The sequence below is a fragment of the Oncorhynchus gorbuscha genome, linkage group LG23, assembly GCF_021184085.1.
Source record: "Oncorhynchus gorbuscha isolate QuinsamMale2020 ecotype Even-year linkage group LG23, OgorEven_v1.0, whole genome shotgun sequence".
NCBI lineage: Eukaryota > Metazoa > Chordata > Actinopteri > Salmoniformes > Salmonidae > Oncorhynchus > Oncorhynchus gorbuscha.
The window spans coordinates 4,205,151-4,228,641 of record NC_060195.1 but is presented as its reverse complement, the minus strand read 5'-3'; the positions used below and the strand labels follow the sequence as shown (position 1 = coordinate 4,228,641).

At 44.6% G+C, this 23,491-nt stretch overlaps 1 protein-coding gene across 1 annotated transcript; it reads right to left on the bottom strand.

Annotated features, from left to right (window-relative positions):
* Window positions 1-1,395: 1,395 nt before the first annotated feature.
* Window positions 1,396-19,239, bottom strand: LOC124011575 (clathrin light chain A-like). The gene is made up of 4 exons (XM_046325032.1): window positions 18,765-19,239; window positions 11,916-12,092; window positions 10,755-10,866; window positions 1,396-2,029 (listed from the first exon to the last, which is right to left on the bottom strand). Exons 1-4 carry the CDS (start codon window positions 18,970-18,972, stop codon window positions 1,858-1,860), a joined length of 669 nt encoding a protein of 222 aa, XP_046180988.1. The 5' UTR covers window positions 18,973-19,239; the 3' UTR covers window positions 1,396-1,857.
* Between the last annotated feature and the right edge of the window lie 4,252 nt (window positions 19,240-23,491).

Genomic DNA, 23,491 nt, shown 5'->3' with positions numbered 1-23,491 from the left:
TAGTTTGTCTGCTTTAATACTTGAGAGAAAGATGGCTCTTAGGACCAATATAGTGATTAAGGAGTGTTGTAGGGGACCGGTGAACATAATTGGTCACTGTGGGGCTCTGATAAGGGAGGTAGAGGTACAACCCAGGGCTTACCTAGTGCATTTTTACCAGTAAGCCTATGGTCTCCAGTCTTCCCAAAACAGCCCCTGTTTTGAGTAGCATATTTAAATCCTCACACACACAACCCTTTGTTTGATGAGTTTTCCAGTTCCCATGTAACATTCATCTGTGTGAGGCTGGATGAGGCCATCCTAATGGATAACAGTTAATCACAGGAAACACAGCTGAAAATGAAAAGGGGGGGGGGGGGTTGGAAATATGACTCAACATTAGACTAGTGTCCATGTTGTTTAATATGGCCATGATTAGGACTCTGAACAGAGTGTCTGCGGATCACTGGACCTTTCCTCCCTGGGGGGGCTCAACGTCCTCGAAGATTCTGCATGTGTGGGGCTTCTCTACGGCCAGTCTCAACAGGCTACTCTGGTGAATGGTGCTGATTTAATAACATAATATCAAATCTATCTTTCTGGGGGGGGGGGTTACCGCAGCCTCAGCCTAAAAACCATGACATAACAAGCCCCCTATTATGTGAATTATTGTGGTGAAACCTCAGAATGATAGGATTCTTTAGATGGGAAAAGACACTACTTTTTGGTTGGAAAAGACTACGTTAGCTAGCCTGATCCCAGATCTGTTTTAATGCTGTCAACTTCTATGGCCATCGTCTAGACCGTATGTATAAAGGGTCATTGTCGCGTTTTGGCAAGACCGCTCAGAAGACCAGGCTATGAAATAGTCATGCTTGGGAAGGAAATAATTACAATTAGCCAAAAGTACAAACAGTGACAGGAGTAAAAAGTCGAGCAAGGCCAACAAGCTCATAGCATCTAAAATGTCAGGACAAATCATTAGGTACTGTTAAATAATCCATTAGGAATATTATACTACAGTAAATTAATAGGTCCATGAATCAATTCTTAACTCAAAATGGCCTATGTGGTTTAGAACCTATTCCTATATGTAGTACCTGAACAGGACTGGCTACATTACAACCGACACATTAAATCAAATAGACATTACAGTCTATCTAGGAATACCTAGGATAGGATAAAGTAATCCTTCTACCCCCCCCTTAAAAGATTTAGATGCACTATTGTAAAGTGGCTGTTCCACTGGATGTCATAAGGTGAATGCACCAATTTGTAAGTCGCTCTGGATAAGAGCGTCTGCTAAATGACAAATGTAAATGTAAATGTACAGTGGAGATGAACCTAATCTCTTATTGGATTAAAAGAACACTTCACACCCTAAATATTGGGGAGAGGAATCACGCTTAAAAGATAAGAGGTTTGACCCAATCCCTTTTATGAGAGGGAAGAAGTTTAATAAAGAATTTACAGTAACCATATTTTCTTAACGGTCAAATAGAAGCATTGTTGATGGGAAGTTAAAAAAGACAGAGAGCAGTCAGTCGTTCCATGTTAAGGTAGTGAGGTACCACTGGATACAGCAGAATAAAGAAAGATGGCGGGAGAGACAATACCTTTCCTCTCCACATGTTACAGACATGACAGAAAACAGGAGGGTCTGAACATATATAACCCTGAACCAAGAATAGATATGAAAAGAGCCTAGAACATTCTGCCTTAATGCAAACCAAGGTTCATAACTCAAGAATAGATATGAAAAGAGCCTAGAACATTCTGCCTTAATGCAAACCAAGGTTCATAACTCAAGAATAGGCGTTTAATTTATTTTTTAAAGGAGGGAAATATCACCACCCTTCTTCTGTTCTATTGGCCGTACTAGCGCACCAGAGGTGTCTGTTTGAGGGCTATGAGGACCGAGCGCATCCGGGACACGTCCTTGGCCGCCCTGTTGGTCTTGGGGTTGAAGTCACAGAGACAGGCCACCCTCTCCCACTCAGTCCCTGGGCTGTCGCCGTCAGCCTCAGACAGGAAGGCCTCTTCAGATGACCTGGAGGAGGGGAGGAAGGGAGATATGGATGAGGTGTTGGACAAGGTGTTTGAAGGGACGGTTTCCCCAGACACAGATTAAGCCTGTTTCTGGACTAATAAGCATCTCCTTTGAAATAACATTTGATTAGTCAGTGTCAGGAAAACCGTCCCATAGATATTAGTGCCACTGACATGCCATGCTGCCAAAACACTCAATCACTTCCACGTCACAGACTCACAGCCCCTCGAATCTCTTCCAAGTCACAGACTCCAGCCTAGCCCCACGTCAAATCACAGCCCCTTCCACAGACTCACAGAAATCTCTTCCACGTCACAGACTCACAGCCCCTCGAATCACTTCCAAGTCACAGACTCACAGCCCCTCGAATCACTTCCAAGTCACAGACTCACAGCCCCTCGAATCACTTCCAAGTCACAGACTCCTAGCCCCTCGAATCACTTCCAAGTCACAGACTCCTAGCCCCTCGAATCACTTCCAAGTCACAGACTCCTAGCCCCTCGAATCACTTCCAAGTCACAGACTCCTAGCCCCATGAATCACTTCCAAGTCACAGACTCCTAGCCCCTTGAATCACTTCCAAGTCACAGACTCCTAGCCCCTCGAATCACTTCCACGTCACAGACTCACAGTGGGTGTACATTTGACTAAAACTTACACACAGTATTGAAAATAGGCTACATGCATTTCTGGAAAATGTTCACAACTGAAATGATAAGATGAAAGACAATGACCACTGTTGTCGTCATTTATGGACACAGTGAAATACAGTCCCTCCAGGACCCAAAATGGAGCCTAACTAATGTGTTTGTTTCACAGTTGGGACATGCAAACACCTTTAACTACAGGTAACCAACTTTAAAAAAAAGACAAGACAATACTAAACCAAAAACAGAAGAGTTCCAAAACCTACACGAAGTTTATCACTTGAGAGTTGGGCTGATGGTAGAAAGTGTCATCAGCAAGCCTAGGTGTTCAGAGCAAAAAGACAAGGAGTGAAGAGAGAGATGAGTCAAGTGTCATACAACATGCAGAGTTAAGGTTTGGTAGGACAGGAAGCCATAGTGACAGAAGAACTAACAACGTGCAGAGTTAAGGTTTGGTAGGACAGGAAGCCATAGTGACAGAAGAACTAACAACGTGCAGAGTTAAGGTTTGGTAGGACAGGAAGCCATAGTGACAGAAGAACTAACAACGTGCAGAGTTAAGGTTTGGTAGGACAGGAAGCCATAGTGACAGAAGAACTAACAACGTGCAGAGTTAAGGTTTGGTAGGACAGGAAGCCATAGTGACAGAACTAACAACGTGCAGAGTTAAGGTTTGGTAGGACAGGAAGCCATAGTGACAGAAGAACTAACAACGTGCAGAGTTAAGGTTTGGTAGGACAGGAAGCCATAGTGACAGAAGAACTAACAACGTGCAGAGTTAAGGTTTGGTAGGACAGGAAGCCATAGTGACAGAAGAACTAACAAGATTCAGGAGGGTGAACACTACATTGTAGACTGACCAGGTGAATTCAGGTGAAAGCTATGATCACTTATTGATGCCACTTGTTTAATCCATTTCAATCAGATGAAAGGGGAGGAAACGGGTTCGTGAATTATTTTTTTAAAAGGCTTTGAGACATGAATTGTGTGCCATTCAGACGGTGAACGGGCAAGACAAAATATTTAAGTGTCTTTGAACAGGGTATGGTAGTAGGTGACAGGCGCATCGTTTTGAGTCAAAAACTACAACGCTGCTGGGGTTTACCCCCCCCCCTCCCTCCACACGCTCAACCAGTTTCCTGTGTATATCAACAATGGTCCAACATCCAAGCCAACAGCCAGTGGTTGAAAACGGGTCATTGATGAAAGAGGACAAAGGGAGGCCTGTCACAAGTTATGCAGAGCAACAGACCGACTACAGCCAGTCAACCTGACAGATGCATAAAACTAATGTAAGAACTCGTTGTACTCTGAAACTAAACGGGGGTTCGGCTGCCGACGACCTTACAGAGTCCGACGACCTTACAGAGTCCCACGTCTTTCAGAACACCCCCCCCCAACAAACAAGACACAGCAGTGGGAACGAAAACACTTGAAAATGGGAAGACAATTGCCTGGTCTGATGAATCCTGGTTCCTGCTGTTTCACGCCGATTGGAAGACTAGAATATGGTGGAAACCACGACTACATGAATCCATCATGCGTCATGTCAACGATACCGGCAGGCGGAGTGCTGGTGTGTTTTCATGACACACATTGGGTCCCTTTATAAATGTGGAGCAACGTTTTTTAAATAACACAGGATATCTGAACATCATTGCCAATCAAGTTCATGACTCCATGTCAGCAGTGTATTTCTTCAGCAGGATAACACCCTACGCCAAAAGGATTGTCCAGGAATGGTTCCACAAACACGAGTGAGTCCAGCTCATTGCAGTGGCCTGCCCAGTCCCCAGTCAACCAGTCCCCAGTCAACCAGTCCCCAGTCCCCAATCCAATCGATTATCTGTGGGATGAGATGGAACAAGCTATTTAAAGTAGAGATTAGAGGGTCAACCGATTCAACGGAATGGCTGATCAATTAGGGCCGATTTCAAGTTTTCATAATCGGAAATCTGTATTTTTGGACACCGATTTGGACGATTTAAAAAAATATATATTTTTTTACACCTTTATTTAAATAGGCAAGTCAGTTTAGAACACATTCTTATTTTCAGTGACTGCCTGGGAACAGTGGGTTAACTGGTCTAGGAACAGTGGGTTAACTGGTCTAGGAACAGTGGGTTAACTGGTCTAGGAACAGTGGGTTAACTGGTCTAGGAACAGTGGGGTAACTGGTCTAGGAACAGTGGGTTAACTGGTCTAGGAACAGTGGGGTAACTGGTCTAGGAACAGTGGGTTAACTGGTCTAGGAACAGTGGGTTAACTGGTCTAGGAACAGTGGGTTAACTGGTCTAACAGTGGGTTAACTGGTCTAGGAACAGTGGGGTAACTGGTCTAGGAACAGTGGGTTAACTGGTCTAGGAACAGTGGGTTAACTGGTCTAGGAACAGTGGGTTAACTGGTCTAGGAACAGTGGGTTAACTGGTCTAGGAACAGTGGGTTAACTGGTCTAGGAGCAGTGGGTTAACTGGTCTAGGAACAGTGGGTTAACTGGTCTAGGAACAGTGGGTTAACTGGTCTAGGAACAGTGGGTTAACTGGTCTAGGAGCAGTGGGTTAACTGGTCTAGGAGCAGTGGGTTAACTGCCTTGTTCAGGGGCAGAACGACAGATTTGTACCTTGTCAGATCGGGGATTCAATCTTGCAAACTTACAGTTAACTAGTCCAACGCTCTAACCACATTTACATTTACATTTAAGTCATTTAGCAGACGCTCTTATCCAGAGCGACTTACAAATTGGTGCATTCACCTTATGACAGCCTCTCATTGCACTCCACGAGGAGCCTGCCTGTTACGCGAATGCAGTAAGCCAAGGTAAGTTGCTAGCTAGCATTAAACTTATCTTATAAAAAACAATCAATCATAATCACTAGTTAACTACACATGGTTGATGATATTACTAGTTTATCTAGCGTGTCCTGCGTTGCATATAATTGATGCGGTGCGCATTCATGTAAAAGGACTGTCGTTGCTCCAACGTGTACCTAACTATAAACATCAGTGCCTTTCAAAATCAATACACAAGTATATATTTTTAACTGCTTATTTAGTTAATATTGCCTGCTAACATTAAATTATTTTAACTCAGGTAATTGTGTCGCTTCTCTTGCAACAGAGTTAGGGTATATGCAGCAGTTTGGGCCGCCTGGCTCGTTGCGAACTGTGTGGAGACTATTTCTTCCTAACAAAGACAGCCAACTTCGCCAAACGGGGGATGATTTAGCAAAAGCGCATTCGCGAAAAAAGCACAATCGTTGCACGACTGTACCTAACCATAAACATCAATGCCTTTCTTAAAATCAATACACAGAAGTATATATTTTTAAACCTGCATATTTAGCTAAAAGAAATCCAGGTTAGCAGGCAATATTAACCAGGTGAATTTGTCACTTCTCTTGCGTTCATTGCTCGCAGAGTCAGGGTATATGCAACAGTTTGGGCCGCCTGGATCGTTGCGAACTAATTATTTACACATAATTAAGTCTATGATTTGATATTTGATAGAGCGATGGTAGGCAGCAGCAGGCTCGTAAGCATTCATTCAAACAGCACTTTTGTGCGTTTTGCCAGCAGCTGTTTGACTTCAAGCCTATCAACTTCTGAGATTAGGCTGGTGTAACCGATGTGAAATGGCCAGCTAATTAGTGGGGTGCGCGCTAATAGCGTTTCAAACGTCACTCGCTCAGACTTTTTTTTTTAACCTTTATTTAACAAGGCAAGTCAGTTAAGAACAAATTCTTATTATCAATGACGGCCTAGTGGGTTAACTGCCTGTTCCAGGGCAGAACGACAGATTTGTACCTTGTCAGCTCGGGGATTTGAACTTGAAACCTTTCGGTTACTAGTCCAATGCTCTAACCACTAGGCCCTTGCTCTGCATGGGTAACGCTGCTTCGAGCGTGGCTGTTGTCGATGTGTTCCTGGTTCGAGCCCAGGTAGGAGTGAGGAGAGGGACAGAAGCAACACTGTTACACTGGCAATACTAAAGTGCCTGTAAGAACATCCAACAGTCAAAGGTTAATGAAATACAAATGGTATAGAGGGAAATAGTCCTATAATTCCTATAATAACTACAACCTAAAACTTCTTAACTGGGAATATTGAAGACTCATTTTAAAAGGAACCACCAGCTTTCATATGTTCTCATGTTCTGAGCAAGGAACTGAAACATTAGCTTTCTTACATGGCACATATTGCACTTTTACTTTCTTCTCCAACACTTTGTTTTTGCATTATTTAAACCAAATTGAACATGTTTCATTATTTATTTGAGGCTAAATGGATTTTATTGATGTATTATATTAAGTTAAAATAAGTGTTCATTCAGTATTGTTGTAATTGTCATTATTACAAATATTTTTTTAAATATATTTTTTTAAATAAAATAAAAAAATCAGCCGATTAATCAGTATCTGCCTTTTTGGTCCCCCATAAATCGGTATCGGCGTTGAAAAATCATAATCGGTCGCCCTCTAGTAGAGATCCACTACCAGCCAACTTGACACAACTGTAGGAAGCATTGGAGTCAACATGGGCCAGCATCCCTATGGAACACTTGACAACTTGTAGGGTTCATGCCCCGGCTGTTAATACCCCAATGAATTGAGGCAGTTCAACACAATATTAAGAAGGTGTTCCTAATGTTTTGTGCAGTCAGTGTTTAGGACACACCAATTGCATTGTCATGATAAAGGCTGTCGTGGTAACAAGCGTTCTATTATAAAGGCTGTCGTGGTAACAAGCGTTCTATTATAAAGGCTGTCGTGGTAACAAGCGTTCTATTATAAAGGCTGTCGTGGTAACAAGCGTTCTATTATAAAGGCTGTCGTGGTAACAAGCGTTCTATTATAACGGCTGTCGTGGTAACAAGCGTTCTATTATAAAGGCTGTCGTGGTAACAAGCATTCTATTATAAAGGCTGTCGTGGTAACAAGCATTCATTGTCTCAACCATCATAGTCCACACACAGTAGTCAGCAGTTTAGACGAGACAATGGCCAGATATACTGCAACCTGACATTTATAGGCCAATGGACTTTTCTAGCCTCAGGGTATATCCCAAACGCCCCCCCGTGCCCTATTTAGTGCACTACTTTTGAACAGAGCCCTATAGGCCTTGGAGTGGTACACAATATAGAGAACCAGGTGCTATTTGGGATGCAGAATGTTTGGTTTTTAGGCTGTTGGCCTGGACACAGTGCAGTGCTAGCCTCTCTCTCTCTCATCTTAGAAGATACAGTCACAGGGGCATTACAGCAAGAAATGGAGCTATAGTTACAAGCTGCTACTTTGACAACGTCTGCTGGGAAGCCTGAGAGAAGGTTGGTTTTTAGTCCAGAAAAGCAAAGAGTACCCCAGAGAATAAAATATCTTTACGACAAGAGAAAGAAAAGCGAACGGGAGAAAAATAATTAGATAAGTCATTGAAGTGTGGGATTAAAGAGGGCATTAAAATAGGTCATTAATAGTTAAACATCAGTTAATAGTCAAACGCAATGAGAAGTTACGTGTTATTTTGTTACTTCCTTAGGTTTTACGACAGGTCAGACGTTTTTACGACAGGTCAGACGTTTTTACGGTCAGACGTTTTTACGACAGTTCAGCTTGGTGACATAGAAATAGACACAAACGACTGATCCTTCAAGCATACAAACTGATCTCTGAATTTCTTACCAATCCTGAATAACGAGGCATTATCCATCTGCTCCAAAAAGCAGGCCAACAAAACATTGGAACCCTGGGGGCAGAGGTCAGCTCAGCTGTCACAGTTTCCACTCCGTTTAAGCTATTTACCAGGAAATCCTGTCCACGTTATTATTAGAATAAATATTTTAGGTACATGAATAAAGTCAACGTTCCGTGACAGTCTATCGAAAAGTCTTTAAGCCAAAACTATAACGCATCTTATTCCCCGATCTGATCTCATGGAATAACCACAGAAACACACATTCTGATCATATCAACGCTCTTAATTCTCATAGTTAACTACTACAGATACACTTTACATTTCATATTTTGTCTGATATATGTTGTATATTGTCTGAACTCGTATTTCCTGCTATGCAAACGGGTGATGGCCCAACAAGGTGACACTGAAACAATAAATCCCTGCTAGGGGGAGGGAATACAGGTTTTAACTGACTAAACAACAAAGAATATCATCTATGTGATCAGTCTCTGTGTGTAAAATAAAAACTGGTTAATGTGAACCTGACTCACAGATAAAAAAATGTACAGAAAGTAATCCATGTTTTTGCCTAGTCTTAAGAACAAAACAATACACTAATATTACATTTACCACGACAGCCTTTATAACAGAATGCTGGTTACCACGACAGACTTTATAATGGAACGCTTGTTACCACGACAGCCTTTATAATAGAACGCTTGTGATCATGACAGCCTTTATAACAGAACGCTGGTTACCACGACAGCCTTTATAATAGAATGCTGGTTACCACGACAGCCTTTATAATAGAATGCTGGTTACCACGACAGACTTTATAATGGAACGCTTGTTACCACGACAGCCTTTATAATGGAACGCTTGTTACCACGACAGCCTTTATAATGGAACGCTTGTTACCACGACAGCCTTTATAACAGAACGCTGGTTACCACGACAGCCTTTATAATAGAATGCTGGTTACCACGACAGCCTTTATAATAGAATGCTGGTTACCACGACAGCCTTTATAATGGAACGCTTGTTACCACGACAGCCTTTATAATGGAACGTTTGTTACCACGACAGCCTTTATAATGGAACGCTTGTTACCACGACAGCCTTTATAATGGTACGCTTTATTACCGGACGAACCTTATAACAGAATGCTTGTTACCCACGACAGCCTTTATAATAGAATGCTGGTTACTTTATAACTTTTGCCCTTTCAGACATAAGGAAGTGGATGGCTGCAAACTGTTACCACGACAGCCTTTATAATGGAACGCTTGTTACCATGACAGCCTTTATAATGGAACGCTTGTTACCACGACAGCCTTTATAATAGAATGCTTGTTACCACGACAGCCTTTATAATAGAATGCTGGTTACCACGACAGCCTTTATAATAGAATGCTGGTTACCAAGACAGCCTTTATAATAGAATGCTTGTTACCACGACAGCCCTTATAATAGAATGCTTGTTACCACGACAGCCTTTATAATAGAATGCTTGTTACCACGACAGCCTTTATAATAGAATGCTTGTTACCACGACAGCCTTTATAATAGAATGCTTGTTACCACGACAGCCTTTATAATAGAATGCTGGTTACCACGACAGCCTTTATAATAGAATGCTGGTTACCACGACAGCCTTTATAATAGAATGCTTGTTACCACGACAGCCTTTATAATAGAATGCTTGTTACCACGACAGCCTTTATAACAGAACGCTTGTTACCACGACAGCCTTTATAACAGAACGCTTGTTACCACGACAGCCTTTTCACACCATAAATTATATTATTTAATAAGTTGGCTAATGTTGCTCAACATTTCTCTGGCTAGTTAACGGAGAATTCGATCCCGCTAGCTAGATACTTCACAATGCTACCAATACTTGTTCCACCACACTGTCTCCCTCACCTCAAACTTTCCAAATGCCAGGTGTTTTTTTCGGTTACAGGTCATGAAATACTGTTTCATCACCTTCTCACCCCCCGTCTCCGTGGTCAGGCTTCTGACCTACAGTACCTCTTCGTTATGGTTCAGGGGACGCGCTGCTGTGAGTTAACTGACAAACTGTCTTTCAGAGCGCAGGCTGATGCTGTAAATAGTAAGTTGGTCGTCTCTTCTCTCTCCAGTCGCGTGCTGCATTCTGTTATGTAAACCGATTGGCTAAGCCTTGGATACAGCCAGTATTGCTCATCATTCATTCACATACTGCCAGTAGTGATCTAACCCCTTCTAATTATATCTACACGAATCAAGTAGGTCACCTACTTCAGATTCAAAACAGGGAATTTCACCAAAAAGGTGACTAGTTTGCATCCCTGTAGTTTTGAGAGAACCATGGTGGAACTAAACAGAGCTAGCTAGGAACTAAACAGAGCTAGCTAGGAACTAACCTGTTGTTGGACTTTTTCTTCTCCATCTGTTCAATCTGGTGCACATGCCAGTCCTCCAGCTCTTTCTTGGCCTTCTCTTTCCAGTCAGCCTCCGCTGCCTTGGATGCAGAGTCTTCAGGGGTTCACATACACACAGGGAACGTTGAGGATGGTCAATACACAGTCAACAGAACGTGCACAATACCAGGGTCCTATTCAGTAGGAACGAAGCGGAAGCAAACAGAAGGAAATGGGGAGGACTACTTGAATATGTCCAATAATAATAGCGAAACGTTTTGCTACGGTGTGCACGAATGAATACTAGTGCATGTATCGTAGCAGTAGAGACTGCATGTATCGTAGCGGTAGAGACTGCATGTATCGTAGCGATAGAGACTGTATGTATCTTAGCGGTAGAGACTGCATGTATCGTAGCGGTAGAGACTATGTATCGTAGCGGTAGAGACTATGTGTCGTAGCGGTAGAGACTGCATGTATTGTAGCGGTAGAGACTGCACGTATCATAGCGGTAGAGACTGCACGTATCGTAGCGGTAGAGACTGTATGTATCGTAGCGGTAGAGACTGTATGTACTGTAGCGGTAGAGACTGCATGTATCGTAGCGGTAGAGACTATGTATCGTAGCGGTAGAGACTGTATGTATTGTAGCGGTAGACACTGCATGTATCGTAGAGGTAGAGACTGTATGTATTGTAGCGGTAGAGACTGCATGTATCGTAGCGGTAGAGTCGATGTATCGTAGCGGTAGAGACTATGTATCGTAGAGGTAGAGACTGCATGTATCGTAGCGGAAGAGACTATGTATCGTAGCGGTAGAGACGATGTATCGTAGCGGTAGAGACTGTATGTATCGTAGCGGTAGAGACTGTATGTATCGTAGCGGCAGAGACTATGTATCGTAGCGGTAGAGACTGTATGTATCGTAGCGGTAGAGACTGTATGTATCGTAGCGGCAGAGACTGTATGTATCGTAGCGGTAGAGACTGTATTTATCGTAGTTATAGGTAAGTCTGAAGTAGCTCTCTGTCCAAACTGGCACCCTATTCCCTACATAGTGCACTACTTTAGACCAGAGCCCTATGGACCCTGGTTAAAAGTAGTGCACTATATAGGGACTAAGGTGCCATTTGGGCCACACTAGAGTCTCTGCTGTTTACTTACCTAGTTGCTCCAGCCGTGCCTTCTGCTCCTCCCTCCACTTACGCAGGCTCTCAGGCTCTGCTCTCAGAGAGTCCACCTGGGCGATGGCCGCATAGCTGTCCGATGGACCGTTGGACTCCTGGGGGTGGGGGGGGGAACCAGGACCAGGCAAGAGACGTAAGAACCACCAGTCATAGGCTGCGTTTACACAAGTAGCCCAATTCTGATCTTTTGCCAATTATAGTTTCCAACAGGCTGATATTCTACATAGTTTAACGCAGAAAACATGGTAATTAACTACAATGACCATAATCCATTGGGCGCCCGCTTAAACTTGTCCGGTCTGTGCGGAGCTGACATGGAGATAAAGACAATGCGCGATCGAGAGGGATAAAAAGCATTATGATTATTTAACAATAAAATAAAAATTGAACCGAAACCAACCTCAAGAAACACTAATTGCTCAGCACTAATAAGGCATGAGGCCCACCAGGTGATTCAGTAGTAACAGCTGAACACTGAGGAGCAAATGCAGAAATAATGCTATACTTCCTGGTTTGGACTCATTTAGATTTGGCTCATTATGACATACCAGGAGCCATGACAATTCAAATGTGAGTTGGTTTTGGGTGTCGTGTGTGTGTGTGTGTGTGTGTGTGTGTGTGTGTGTGTGTGTGTGTGTGTGTGTGTGTGTGTGTGTGTGTGTGTGTGTGTGTGTGTGTGTGTGTGTGTGTGTGTGTGTGTGTGTTTGCAGGTGAGAAGAGTTAGCCAAATTCTTTCACCAATTAGCTTCAGCCAGCTGGTGTGAAATCGTGGCAAAATAGGCTATCCAAAGTTAAAGCTCCGGGGCTAGTTAGAGACCATCCATAAACGTGTAAATGAGACAATATTCTCATGTTGCATGCCTTTTTATTTCTCATTAAATGCTTTTCATATCTGTATATTAATTTCTACAATGTATAGTTGGTTTGAGTCATTGAAATGTGGAGGAATTTGAATTTTAACCTCTTAAGTTACAAGACCGGTGTCCCGTTCCTCGGGACAGTTGAGCAAACGTAGGCCAATGTGATTAGCACGATGTTGTCAGAAACAATTCCCGGGCCATAGAAATATCAGATATGGGCAGATTTACTTGTTAACAAATCACTTACCATTGAGAAAGAGCTACCTATCTCAGGTGTGTTGTCACCTGCTATAGTCCCATGCTATTCGTTTCCCTCTGCTGGTCTTGTTTGGTTGGTTCTATCCCTCTCTCTCCCCCCTCTCTCACTCTCTCTCTCTCTTCTCTCTGTCGTTCCGCTCCTGCTCCCAGCTGTTCCTATTCCCCTAATCATCATTTAGTCTTCCCACACCTGTTCCCGATCCTTTCCCTGATTAGAGTCCCTATTTATTCCTTTGTGATCCGTTCCTGTCCTGTCGGTTCCTTGTTTTGTATTCACCATGCTGTGATTGCGTTTCACCCTGTCCTGTCGTGTTTTTGCCGTGATTGTGTATCACCCTGTCCTGTCGTGTTTTGTGCCTTCATCAGATGCTGCGTGTGAGCAGGTGTCTCTGTCGACTACGGCCTGCGCCTACCCGGCGACCTGCAGTCTGTGGCCGCTTCTCCAGTTGTTTTCCCCTCTACAACTAGAGGATTTCTGTTATTCCCTGTTTTTGACTTTAATAAACTCTGTTTCTGTTAAGTCGCTTTTGGGTCCTCTTTCACCTGCATGACAGAAGGAACCGACCAAGGAATGGACCCAGCGACTTCAGACGCTCGTTACACTGCCGTCGAGATCCAAGGAGCCATGCTCGGCAGACACGAGCAGGAATTGTCTGCTGCTCGCCATGCCGTGGAGAACCTGGCCGCTCAGGTTTCCGACCTCTCTGGACAGTTCCAGAGTCTACGTCTCGTGCCACCTGTTACTTCCTGGCCTGCCGAGCCTCCAGAACCTAGGGTTAATAACCCACCTTGCTACTCCGGGCAGCCCACTGAGTGCCGCTCCTTTCTCACGCAGTGTGAGATTGTGTTCTCTCTCCAACCCAACACATACTCTAGAGAGAGAGCTCGGGTGCTTACGTCATTTCACTCCTTACTGGCCGGGCTCGAGAATGGGGCACAGCTATCTGGGAGGCAAGGGCTGATTGCTCTAACAATTCCAGAAGAACTTTAAAGAGGAGATGATTCGGGTTTTTGACCGTTCAGTTTTTGGTGGGGAGGCTTCTAGGGCCCTGGCTTCCTTATGCCAAGGTGAACGGTCCATAACGGATTATTCCATTGAGTTTCGCACTCTTGCTGCCTCTAGTGAGTGGAACGAGCCGGCGCTGCTGCTCGCTCGTTTTCTGGAGGGACTCCACGCAGTGGTTAAGGATGAGATTCTCTCCCGGGAGGTTCCTTCAGATGTGGACTCTTTGATTGCTCTCGCCATCCGCATAGAACGACGGGTAGATCTTCGTCACCGGGCTCGTGGAAGAGAGCTCGCATCAACGGTGTTTCCTGCTCCGCATCGCAACCATCTCCCTCCTCTGGCTTTGAGACTGAGCCCATGCAGCTGGGAGGGATTCGCATCTCGACTAAGGAGAGGGAACGGAGGATCACCAACCGCCTGTGCCTCTATTGGGAGTTGCTGGACATTTTGTTAATTCATGTCCAGTAAGAGGCCAGAGCCCATCAGTAAGCGGAGGGCTACTGGTGAGCGCTACTACTCAGGTCCCTTCATCTAGATCTTGTACTATTATGTCGGTCCATCTACGCTGGACCGGTTCGGGTGCTACATGCAGTGCCTTGATTGACTCTGGGGCTGAGGGTTGTTTCATGGACGAAGCATGGGCTCGGAAACATAACATTCCTTTCAGACCGTTAGACAGGCCTACGCCCATGTTTGCCTTAGATGGTAGTCATCTTCCCAGTATCAAATTTGAGACACTACCTTTAACTCACAGTATCTGGTAACCACAGTGAGACTATTTCTTTTTGATTTTCCGTTCACCGTTTACACCTGTTGTTTTGGGTCATCCCTGGCTAGTATGTCATAATCCTTCTATTAATTGGTCTAGTAATTCTATCCTATCCTGGAACGTTTCTTGTCATGTGAAGTGTTTAATGTCTGCCATCCCTCCCATTTCTTCTGTCCCTACTTCTCAGGAGGAACCTGGCGATTTGACAGGAGTGCCGGAGGAATATCATGATCTGCGCACGGTCTTCAGTCGGTCCCGAGCCAACTCCCTTCCTCCTCACCGGTCGTATGATTGTAGTATTGATCTCCTTCCGGGGACCACTCCTCCTCGAGGTAGACTATACTCTCTGTCGGCTCCCGAACGTAAGGCTCTCGAGGATTATTTGTCTGTGTCTCTTGACGCCGGTACCATAGTGCCTTCTTCCTCTCCGGCCGGGGCGGGGTTCTTTTTTGTTAAGAAGAAGGACGGTACTCTGCGCCCTGCGTGGATTATCGAGGGCTGAATGACATAACGGTTAAGAATCGTTATCCGCTTCCCTTATGTCATCAGCCTTCGAGATTCTGCAGGGAGCCAGGTGCTTTACTAAGTTGGACCTTCGTAACGCTTACCATCTCGTGCGCATCAGAGAGGGGGACGAGTGGAAAACGGCGTTTAACACTCCGTTAGGGCATTTTGAGTACCGGGTTCTGCCGTTCGGTCTCGCCAATGCGCCAGCTGTTTTTCAGGCATTAGTTAATGATGTTCTGAGAGACATGCTGAACATTTTTGTTTTTGTCTATCTTGACGATATCCTGATTTTTTCTCCGTCACTCGAGATTCATGTTCAGCACGTTCGACGTGTTCTACAGCGCCTTTTAGAGAATTGTCTCTACGTAAAGGCTGAGAAGTGCTCTTTTCATGTCTCCTCCGTTACTTTTCTCGGTTCCGTTATTTCCGCTGAAGGCATTCAGATGGATTCCGCTAAGGTCCAAGCTGTCAGTGATTGGCCCGTTCCAAGGTCACGTGTCGAGTTGCAGCGCTTTTTAGGTTTCGCTAATTTCTATCGGCGTTTCATTCGTAATTTCGGTCAAGTTGCTGCCCCTCTCACAGCTCTTACTTCTGTCAAGACGTGTTTTAAGTGGTCCGGTTCCGCCCAGGGAGCTTTTGATCTTCTAAAAGAACGTTTTACGTCCGCTCCTATCCTCGTTACTCCTGACGTCACTAGACAATTCATTGTCGAGGTTGACGCTTCAGAGGTAGGCGTGGGAGCCATTCTATCCCAGCGCTTCCAGTCTGACGATAAGGTTCATCCTTGCGCTTATTTTTCTCATCGCCTGTCGCCATCTGAGCGCAACTATGATGTGGGTAACCGTGAACTGCTCGCCATCCGCTTAGCCCTAGGCGAATGGCGACAGTGGTTGGAGGGGGCGACCGTTCCTTTTGTCGTTTGGACAGACCATAAGAACCTTGAGTACATCCGTTCTGCCAAACGACTTAATGCCCGTCAAGCTCGGGCGTTGTTTTTCGCTCGTTTCGAGTTTGTGATTTCTTACCGTCCGGGTAGCAAGAACACCAAGCCTGATGCCTTATCCCGTCTGTTTAGTTCTTCTGTGGCTTCTACTGATCCCGAGGGGATTCTTCCTTATGGGCGTGTTGTCGGGTTAACAGTCTGGGGAATTGAAAGACAGGTTAAGCAAGCACTCACGCACACTGCGTCGCCGCGCTTGTCCTAGTAACCTCCTTTTCGTTCCTGTTTCCACTCGTCTGGCTGTTCTTCAGTGGGCTCACTCTGCCAAGTTAGCTGGTCATCCCGGTGTTCGAGGCACTCTTGCGTCTATTCGCCAGCGCTTTGGTGGCCGACTCAGGAGCGTGACACGCGCCGCTTTCGTGGCTGCTTGTTCGGACTGCGCGCAGACTAAGTCGGGTAACTCTCCTCCTGCCGGTCGTCCCAGACCGCTCCCCATTCCTTCTCGACCATGGTCTCACATTGCCTTAGACTTCATTACCGGTCTGCCTTTGTCTGCGGGGAAGACTGTGATTCTGACGGTTGTCGATAGGTTCTCTAAGGCGGCACATTTCATTCCCCTCGCTAAACTTCCTTCCGCTAAGGAGACGGCACAAATCATTATTGAGAATGTATTCAGAATTCATGGCCTCCCGTTAGACGCCGTTTCAGACAGAGGCCCGCAATTCACGCCACAGTTTTGGAGGGAGTTCTGTCGCTTGATTGGTGCGTCCGTCAGTCTCTCTTCCGGGTTTCATCCCCAGTCTAACGGTCAAGCAGAGAGGGCCAATCAGACGATTGGTCGCATACTACGCAGCCTTTCTTTCAGAAACCCTGCGTCTTGGGCAGAACAGCTCCTGGGCAGAATACGCTCACAATTCGCTTCCTTCGTCTGCTACCGGGTTATCTCCGTTTCAGAGTAGTCTGGGTTACCAGCCTCCTCTGTTCTCATCCCAGCTTGCCGAGTCCAGCGTTCCCTCCGCCAAGCGTTTGTCCAACGTTGTGAGCGCACCTGGAGGAGGGTGAGGTCTGCACTTTGCCGTTACAGGGCACAGACGGTGAGAGCCGCCAATAAACGCAGGATTAAGAGTCCAAGGTATTGTTGCGGCCAGAGAGTGTGGCTTTCCACTCGCAACCTTCCTCTTACGACAGCTTCTCGTAAGTTGACTCCGCGGTTCATTGGTCCGTTCCGTGTCTCCCAGGTCGTCAATCCTGTCGCTGTGCGACTGCTTCTTCCGCGACATCTTCGTCGCGTCCATCCTGTCTTCCATGTCTCCTGTGTTAAGCCCTTTCTTCGCACCCGTTCGTCTTCCCTCCCCCCCTCCCGTCCTTGTCGAGAGCGCACCTATTTACAAGGTACATAAGATCATGGACATGCGTTCGGGGACGGGGTCACCAATACCTAGTGGATTGGGAGGGTTACGGTCCTGAGGAGAGGAGTTGGGTTCCGTCTCGGGACGTGCTGGACCGTTCACTCATCGATGATTTCCTCCGTTGCCGCCAGGATTCCTCCTCGAGTGCGCCAGGAGGCGCCGGTGAGTGGGGGGTACTGTCATGTTTGTCATTTATTGTCATGTCTTGTCCCTGTGCTCCCCATGCTATTCGTTTCCCTCTGCTGGTCTTATTTGGTTCTTTCCCTCCTTCTATCCCTCTCTCCCCCTCCCTCTCTCACTCTCTCGCTCTCTCTTCTCTCTGTCGTTCCGCTCCTGCTCCCAGCTGTTCCTATTCCCCTAATCATCATTTAGTCTTCCCACACCTGTTCCCGATCCTTTCCCCTGATTAGAGTATTGCGTTTCGCCCTGTCCTGTCGTGTTTTTGCCGTGATTGTGTATCACCCTGTCCTGTCGTGTTTTGTGCCTTCATCAGATGCTGCGTGTGAGCAGGTGTCTCAGTCAACTACGGCCTGCGCCTACCCGGCGACCTGCAGTCTGTGGCCGCTTCTCCAGTTGTTTTCCCCTCTACTATCTAGAGGATTTCAGTTATTCCCTTTTGAGCATTAATAAACTGGATTAAATAAACTGTTTCTGTTAAGTCGCTTTGGGTCCTCCTTCACCTGCATGACGAATGCAGAAACACCTGCATAATGGGCAGTAACCTAAACTAACCTCAATTTAGCCTGAGGGTAAACTTCAATACATTTACACAATCACATCCAAACAATTATATCGGACAAACTTGAGTTTATAATTCAACTCGGGAGTGTGATGTGCTGCTGCTCCAACTAAACATGACTGTTTACATGGAAAGCTGTCAATCAACTAACAAGCTAACGTTAGCCACTTTGCTAACTAAAAAAAAAAGCCAGGCTAAAAACTTTGCCAAAACAAACTTAACAAGTTGTCTGGCAAGAATTAACTACCTAGTTATGGTACTAATAAAAATGTTTTTTTTTTTTTTTGTCTTCGTCTATGTACTTCTAGTTAGGAGTTAGTTTTAGTTAACATGCTAACTTAGCATAGTTAGCCATTTACCATATTGTACAGGTGAATCGGCCGCCGGCTGCTGCTCAGCGGATCTCTGCAAAGCCCCGACGCCGGACTCGTTATTCTCGATCACCGCTATTTCGCTTTCTTGCTGAGCTAAGAAAGCTGCAGCTGGGTCCACCTCGACAGGCAGCACTCCGTTGTCAGATGCAAACCCGAAATGTGCATCAGCCATCTTTCAAAAACAAGTGAAATGTATCTAACGTTGTAATTATTGATTTGTTTACCTTTGCTGGCTTATCAATTAATTCGGCTGAGAGAGAGAGGAGTTATGATGATGGATAGATCTGAATCGTGCAGAACTTTTTTTTATTACCATGAACGGTTGTCAGCTAATAGACGAATGAATAAGGACTAACGTTTTTAAGCGAGCTTCTTTCTGTCTGTCTGTGATGATTCATGATTTCTCACTTTCCATTTGCCTAGCCCTGCCACACGTACTTCCAACCTTTTGGTTTATTAGGATGTGTCTCTATCTGCTGGAGAAACCTAGAAATGCACTTCTATTACCCAACTGGTATCTGAAGCAGTGTTGCCATCTCCTCAGTAAGGAAAGTAGTTATTGGCTGTCCTAGAAGTCACTAAATGACTTCATCACATAATTTGTATAATTGGCCATGTGCATGTAATTGTAATGGACGCTGTGGGAGAGACAAAAAGTGAGTAAAAAACACCCTAAATATGTTTAGAACTACAAATGAACTTTCTTCTGTCGATTCTTGTTTTTTTTTTATGTCACAATTCCAACCATCCTCTTTTATCTGGGCTTGGGACTGGAAAAAGTGACCCAAAAGAGACAGAGTTACTTATTATTATAAAAAAAATTTTTAGTTTAGTTTTCTTAATTTGGTTTGGTTTTTAACCTTATGGTTCACGTAGGAGCCTACAACAAGTCACACACACACACACACACACACACACACACACACACACACACACACACACACACACACACACACACACACACACACACACACACACACACACACACACACACACACACACACACACACACACACACACACACACACACACACACACACACACACACACACACACACACACACACACACACACACAGGCTGTGCTGGCTCACAGAAAGAAAATAAATGTAAATGAGTAAGCAGCTGATGTGCCAAAAAGCTGCAACACATTATCAGGCAGCTGGTGCTCATAGCAAGCCTCACCAGACAGCTTCAGTCTTTAAACCGTCCCCTCGCGCGAACCAGGGACCCTCTGCACACATCAACAACTGACACCCACAAAGCATCGTTACCCATCGCGGCCCTTGCAGAGCAAGGGGGAACTACGTAGAATGTATGCACACATGACTGTAAGTCGCTTTGGATAAAAGCGTCTGCTAAATGGCATATATTATTATTATATTATTACTACTTCTAGGTCTCAGAGCAAGTGACGTCACCGATTGAAACGCTATTTAGCGCGCACCACCGCTGACTAGCTAGCCGTTTCACATCCGTTAGACGTACTCCAAGCAGATTAGAGTATTCTCCTTTAAGAAAGAGCCATGTGTTTTCCAAGCTGTGCTTTCCAGCGATTGTATTTGTATTCCTAGGCAGCTAATGGCAGTGATACAATTTATAACCTAACCTACAATACATAACAATTTATAACCTAACCTACAATACATAACAATTTATAACCTAACCTACAATACATAACAATTTATAACCTAACCTACAATACATAACAATTTATAACCTAACCCTACACTACAATACATAACAATTTATAACCTAACCCTACACTACAATACATAACAATTTATAACCTAACCTACAATACATAACAATTTATAACCTAACCTACAATACATAACAATTTATAACCTAACCCTACACTACAATACATAACAATTTATAACCTAACCCTACACTACAATACATAACAATTTATAACCTAACCCTACACTACAATACATAACAATTTATAACCTAACCCTACACTACAATACATAACAATTATAACCTAACCCTACACTACAATACATAACAATTTATAACCTAACCCTACACTACAATACATAACAATTATAACCTAACCCTACACTACAATACATATCTACATACAAAACAATTTATAACCTAACCCTACACTACAATACATAACAATTATAACCATCAACTACAACTAAAAGCACTACAATCACATATCTACAACACAAAATCCATGATTTCACAACACACTGTGTGCCCTCAGGCCCCTACTCCACCATCACATATCTACAACACAAAATCCATGTGTGTGTGTGTGTGTGTGTGTGTGTGTGTGTGTGTGTGTGTGTGTGTGTGTGTGTGCCCTCAGGCCCCTACTCCACCATCACATATCTACAACACAAAATCCATGTGTGTGTGTGTGTGTGTGTGTGTGTGTGTGTGTGTGTGTGTGTGTGTGTGTGTGTGTGTGTGTGCCCTCAGGCCCCTACTCCACCATCACATATCTACAACACAAAATCCATGTGTGTGTGTGTGTGTGTGTGTGTGTGTGTGTGTGCCCTCAGGCCCCTACTCCACCATCACATATCTACAACACAAAATCCATGTGTGTGTGTGTGTGTGTGTGTGTGTGTGTGTGTGTGTGTGCCCCAGGCCCCTACTCCACCATCACATATCTACAACACAAAATCACATCAGGCCCCTACTCCACCATCACATATCTACAACAAAAATCCATGTGTGTGTGTGTGTGTGTGTGTGTGTGTGCCCCTCAGGCCCCTACTCCACCATCACATATCTACAACACAAAATCCATGTGTGTGTGTGTGTGTGTGTGTGTGTGTGTGCCCTCAGGCCCCTACTCCACCATCACATATCTACAACACAAAATCCATGTGTGTGTGTGTGTGTGTGTGTGTGTGTGTGTGTGTGTGTGCCCTCAGGCCCCTACTCCACCATCACATATCTACAACACAAAATCCATGTGTGTGTGTGTGTGTGTGTGTGTGTGTGTGTGTGTGCCCTCAGGCCCCTACTCCACCATCACATATCTACAACACAAAATCCATGTGTGTGTGTGTGTGTGTGTGTGTGTGTGTGCCCTCAGGCCCCTACTCCACCATCACATATCTACAACACAAAATCCATGTGTGTGTGTGTGTGTGTGTGTGTGTGTGTGTGTGTGTGTGTGTGTGTGTGTGTGTGTGTGTGTGTGTGCCCTCAGGCCCCTACTCCACCATCACATATCTACAACACAAAATCCATGTGTGTGTGTGTGTGTGTGTGTGTGTGTGTGTGTGTGTGTGTGTGTGTGTGCCCTCAGGCCCCTACTCCACCATCACATATCTACAACACAAAATCCATGTGTGTGTGTGTGTGTGTGTGTGTGTGTGTGTGTGTGTGTGTGTGTGTGTGTGTGTGTGTGTGTGTGTGTGTGTGTGCCCTCAGGCCCCTACTCCACCATCACATATCTACAACACAAAATCCATGTGTGTGTGTGTGTGTGTGTGTGTGTGTGTGTGTGTGTGTGTGTGTGTGTGTGTGTGTGTGTGTGTGTGTGTGTGTGTGTGTGTGTGTGTGTGTGTGCCCTCAGGCCCCTACTCCACCATCACATATCTACAACACAAAATCCATGTGTGTGTATAGTGCATATGTTATCATGTGTTTGTACCCGGCAGCGTAGCCTAGTGGTTAGAGCCAGAACCAGAAGGTTGCGAGTTCAAACCCCCGAGTTGACAAGGTACAAATCTGTCGTTCTGCCTCTGCACAGACAGTTAACCCACTGTTCCTAGGCCGTCATTGAAAATAAGAATTTGTTCTTAACTGACTTGCCTAGTTAAATAAAGGTCAAATACATTTTTTTTGTGTTGCTTCACAGTCCCCATTTTTTATCTGTTTTTAAATCTGATTCTACTGCTTGTATTACTTACCTGATGTGGAATAGAGTTCCATGTAGTCATGTAGGACTGTGTGCCTCCCAGAGTCTGTCCTGGACTTGGGGACTGTGAAGAGACCTTTGGTGTAAATGTAATGTCTTGTGGGGTATGCATCGGTTTAAATCAAGTAGAGCATCTTGTATCAAGTAGAGCATCTTGTATCATGCCTTGGTTTAAATCAAGTAGAGCATCTTGTATTAAGTAGAGCATCTTGTATTAAGTAGAGCATCTTGTATTAAGTAGAGCATCTTGTATTAAGTAGAGCATCTTGTATCATGCCTTGGTTTAAATCAAGTAGAGCATCTTGTATTAAGTAGAGCATCTTGTATTAAGTAGAGCATCTTGTATTAAGTAGAGCATATTGTATTAAGTAGAGCATCTTGTAGCATGCCTTGGTTTAAATCAAGTCGAGCTTCTCTCTCAGAACCAACGAAGTTAGTCCCATTTTCCGGTCTTACGTGATGCACTTGTCCTCTTCTGCACATAAATCTTCTTATGACGTTGATACACGAGTCTGTGTCAACAGAGAGTAAGCAATGCCAATGTGTATTTCTCTACTGGACATACATGTAGATAGAGTGATATCTTTTTACATTTAGTCTTTTCTGATTTGTACAGGACCAAAGTAATCCACACCTACATCGGTAAATGGTGAGATGTCTGGAAGGATCCTTTTCAAGTGGAAAGTCTACCATCTTCTGCGAACCAATCTGGGCGAGCCAATACCATTGACGGAGAAGTGAGAGCACGTGATTCCTTTCGCCCATGTCCCGTTTGTTAATGTATGTAAGCGGAGGATAGG

What these genes read in the sequence shown, in the direction of transcription:
- LOC124011575 (XM_046325032.1), bottom strand. Translation starts at nt 18,972, where the DNA reads ATGGCTGATGCACATTTCGGGTTTGCATCTGACAACGGAGTGCTGCCT. An exon ending in TAAATGGCTAACTATGCTAA is followed by an intron (nt 12,093 to 18,764) that starts GTTAGCATGTTA and finishes GTGTAAACGCAG; the next exon opens with CCTATGACTGGTGGTTCTTA. An exon ending in GGCACGGCTGGAGCAACTAG is followed by an intron (nt 10,867 to 11,915) that starts GTAAGTAAACAG and finishes GAACCCCTGAAG; the next exon opens with ACTCTGCATCCAAGGCAGCG.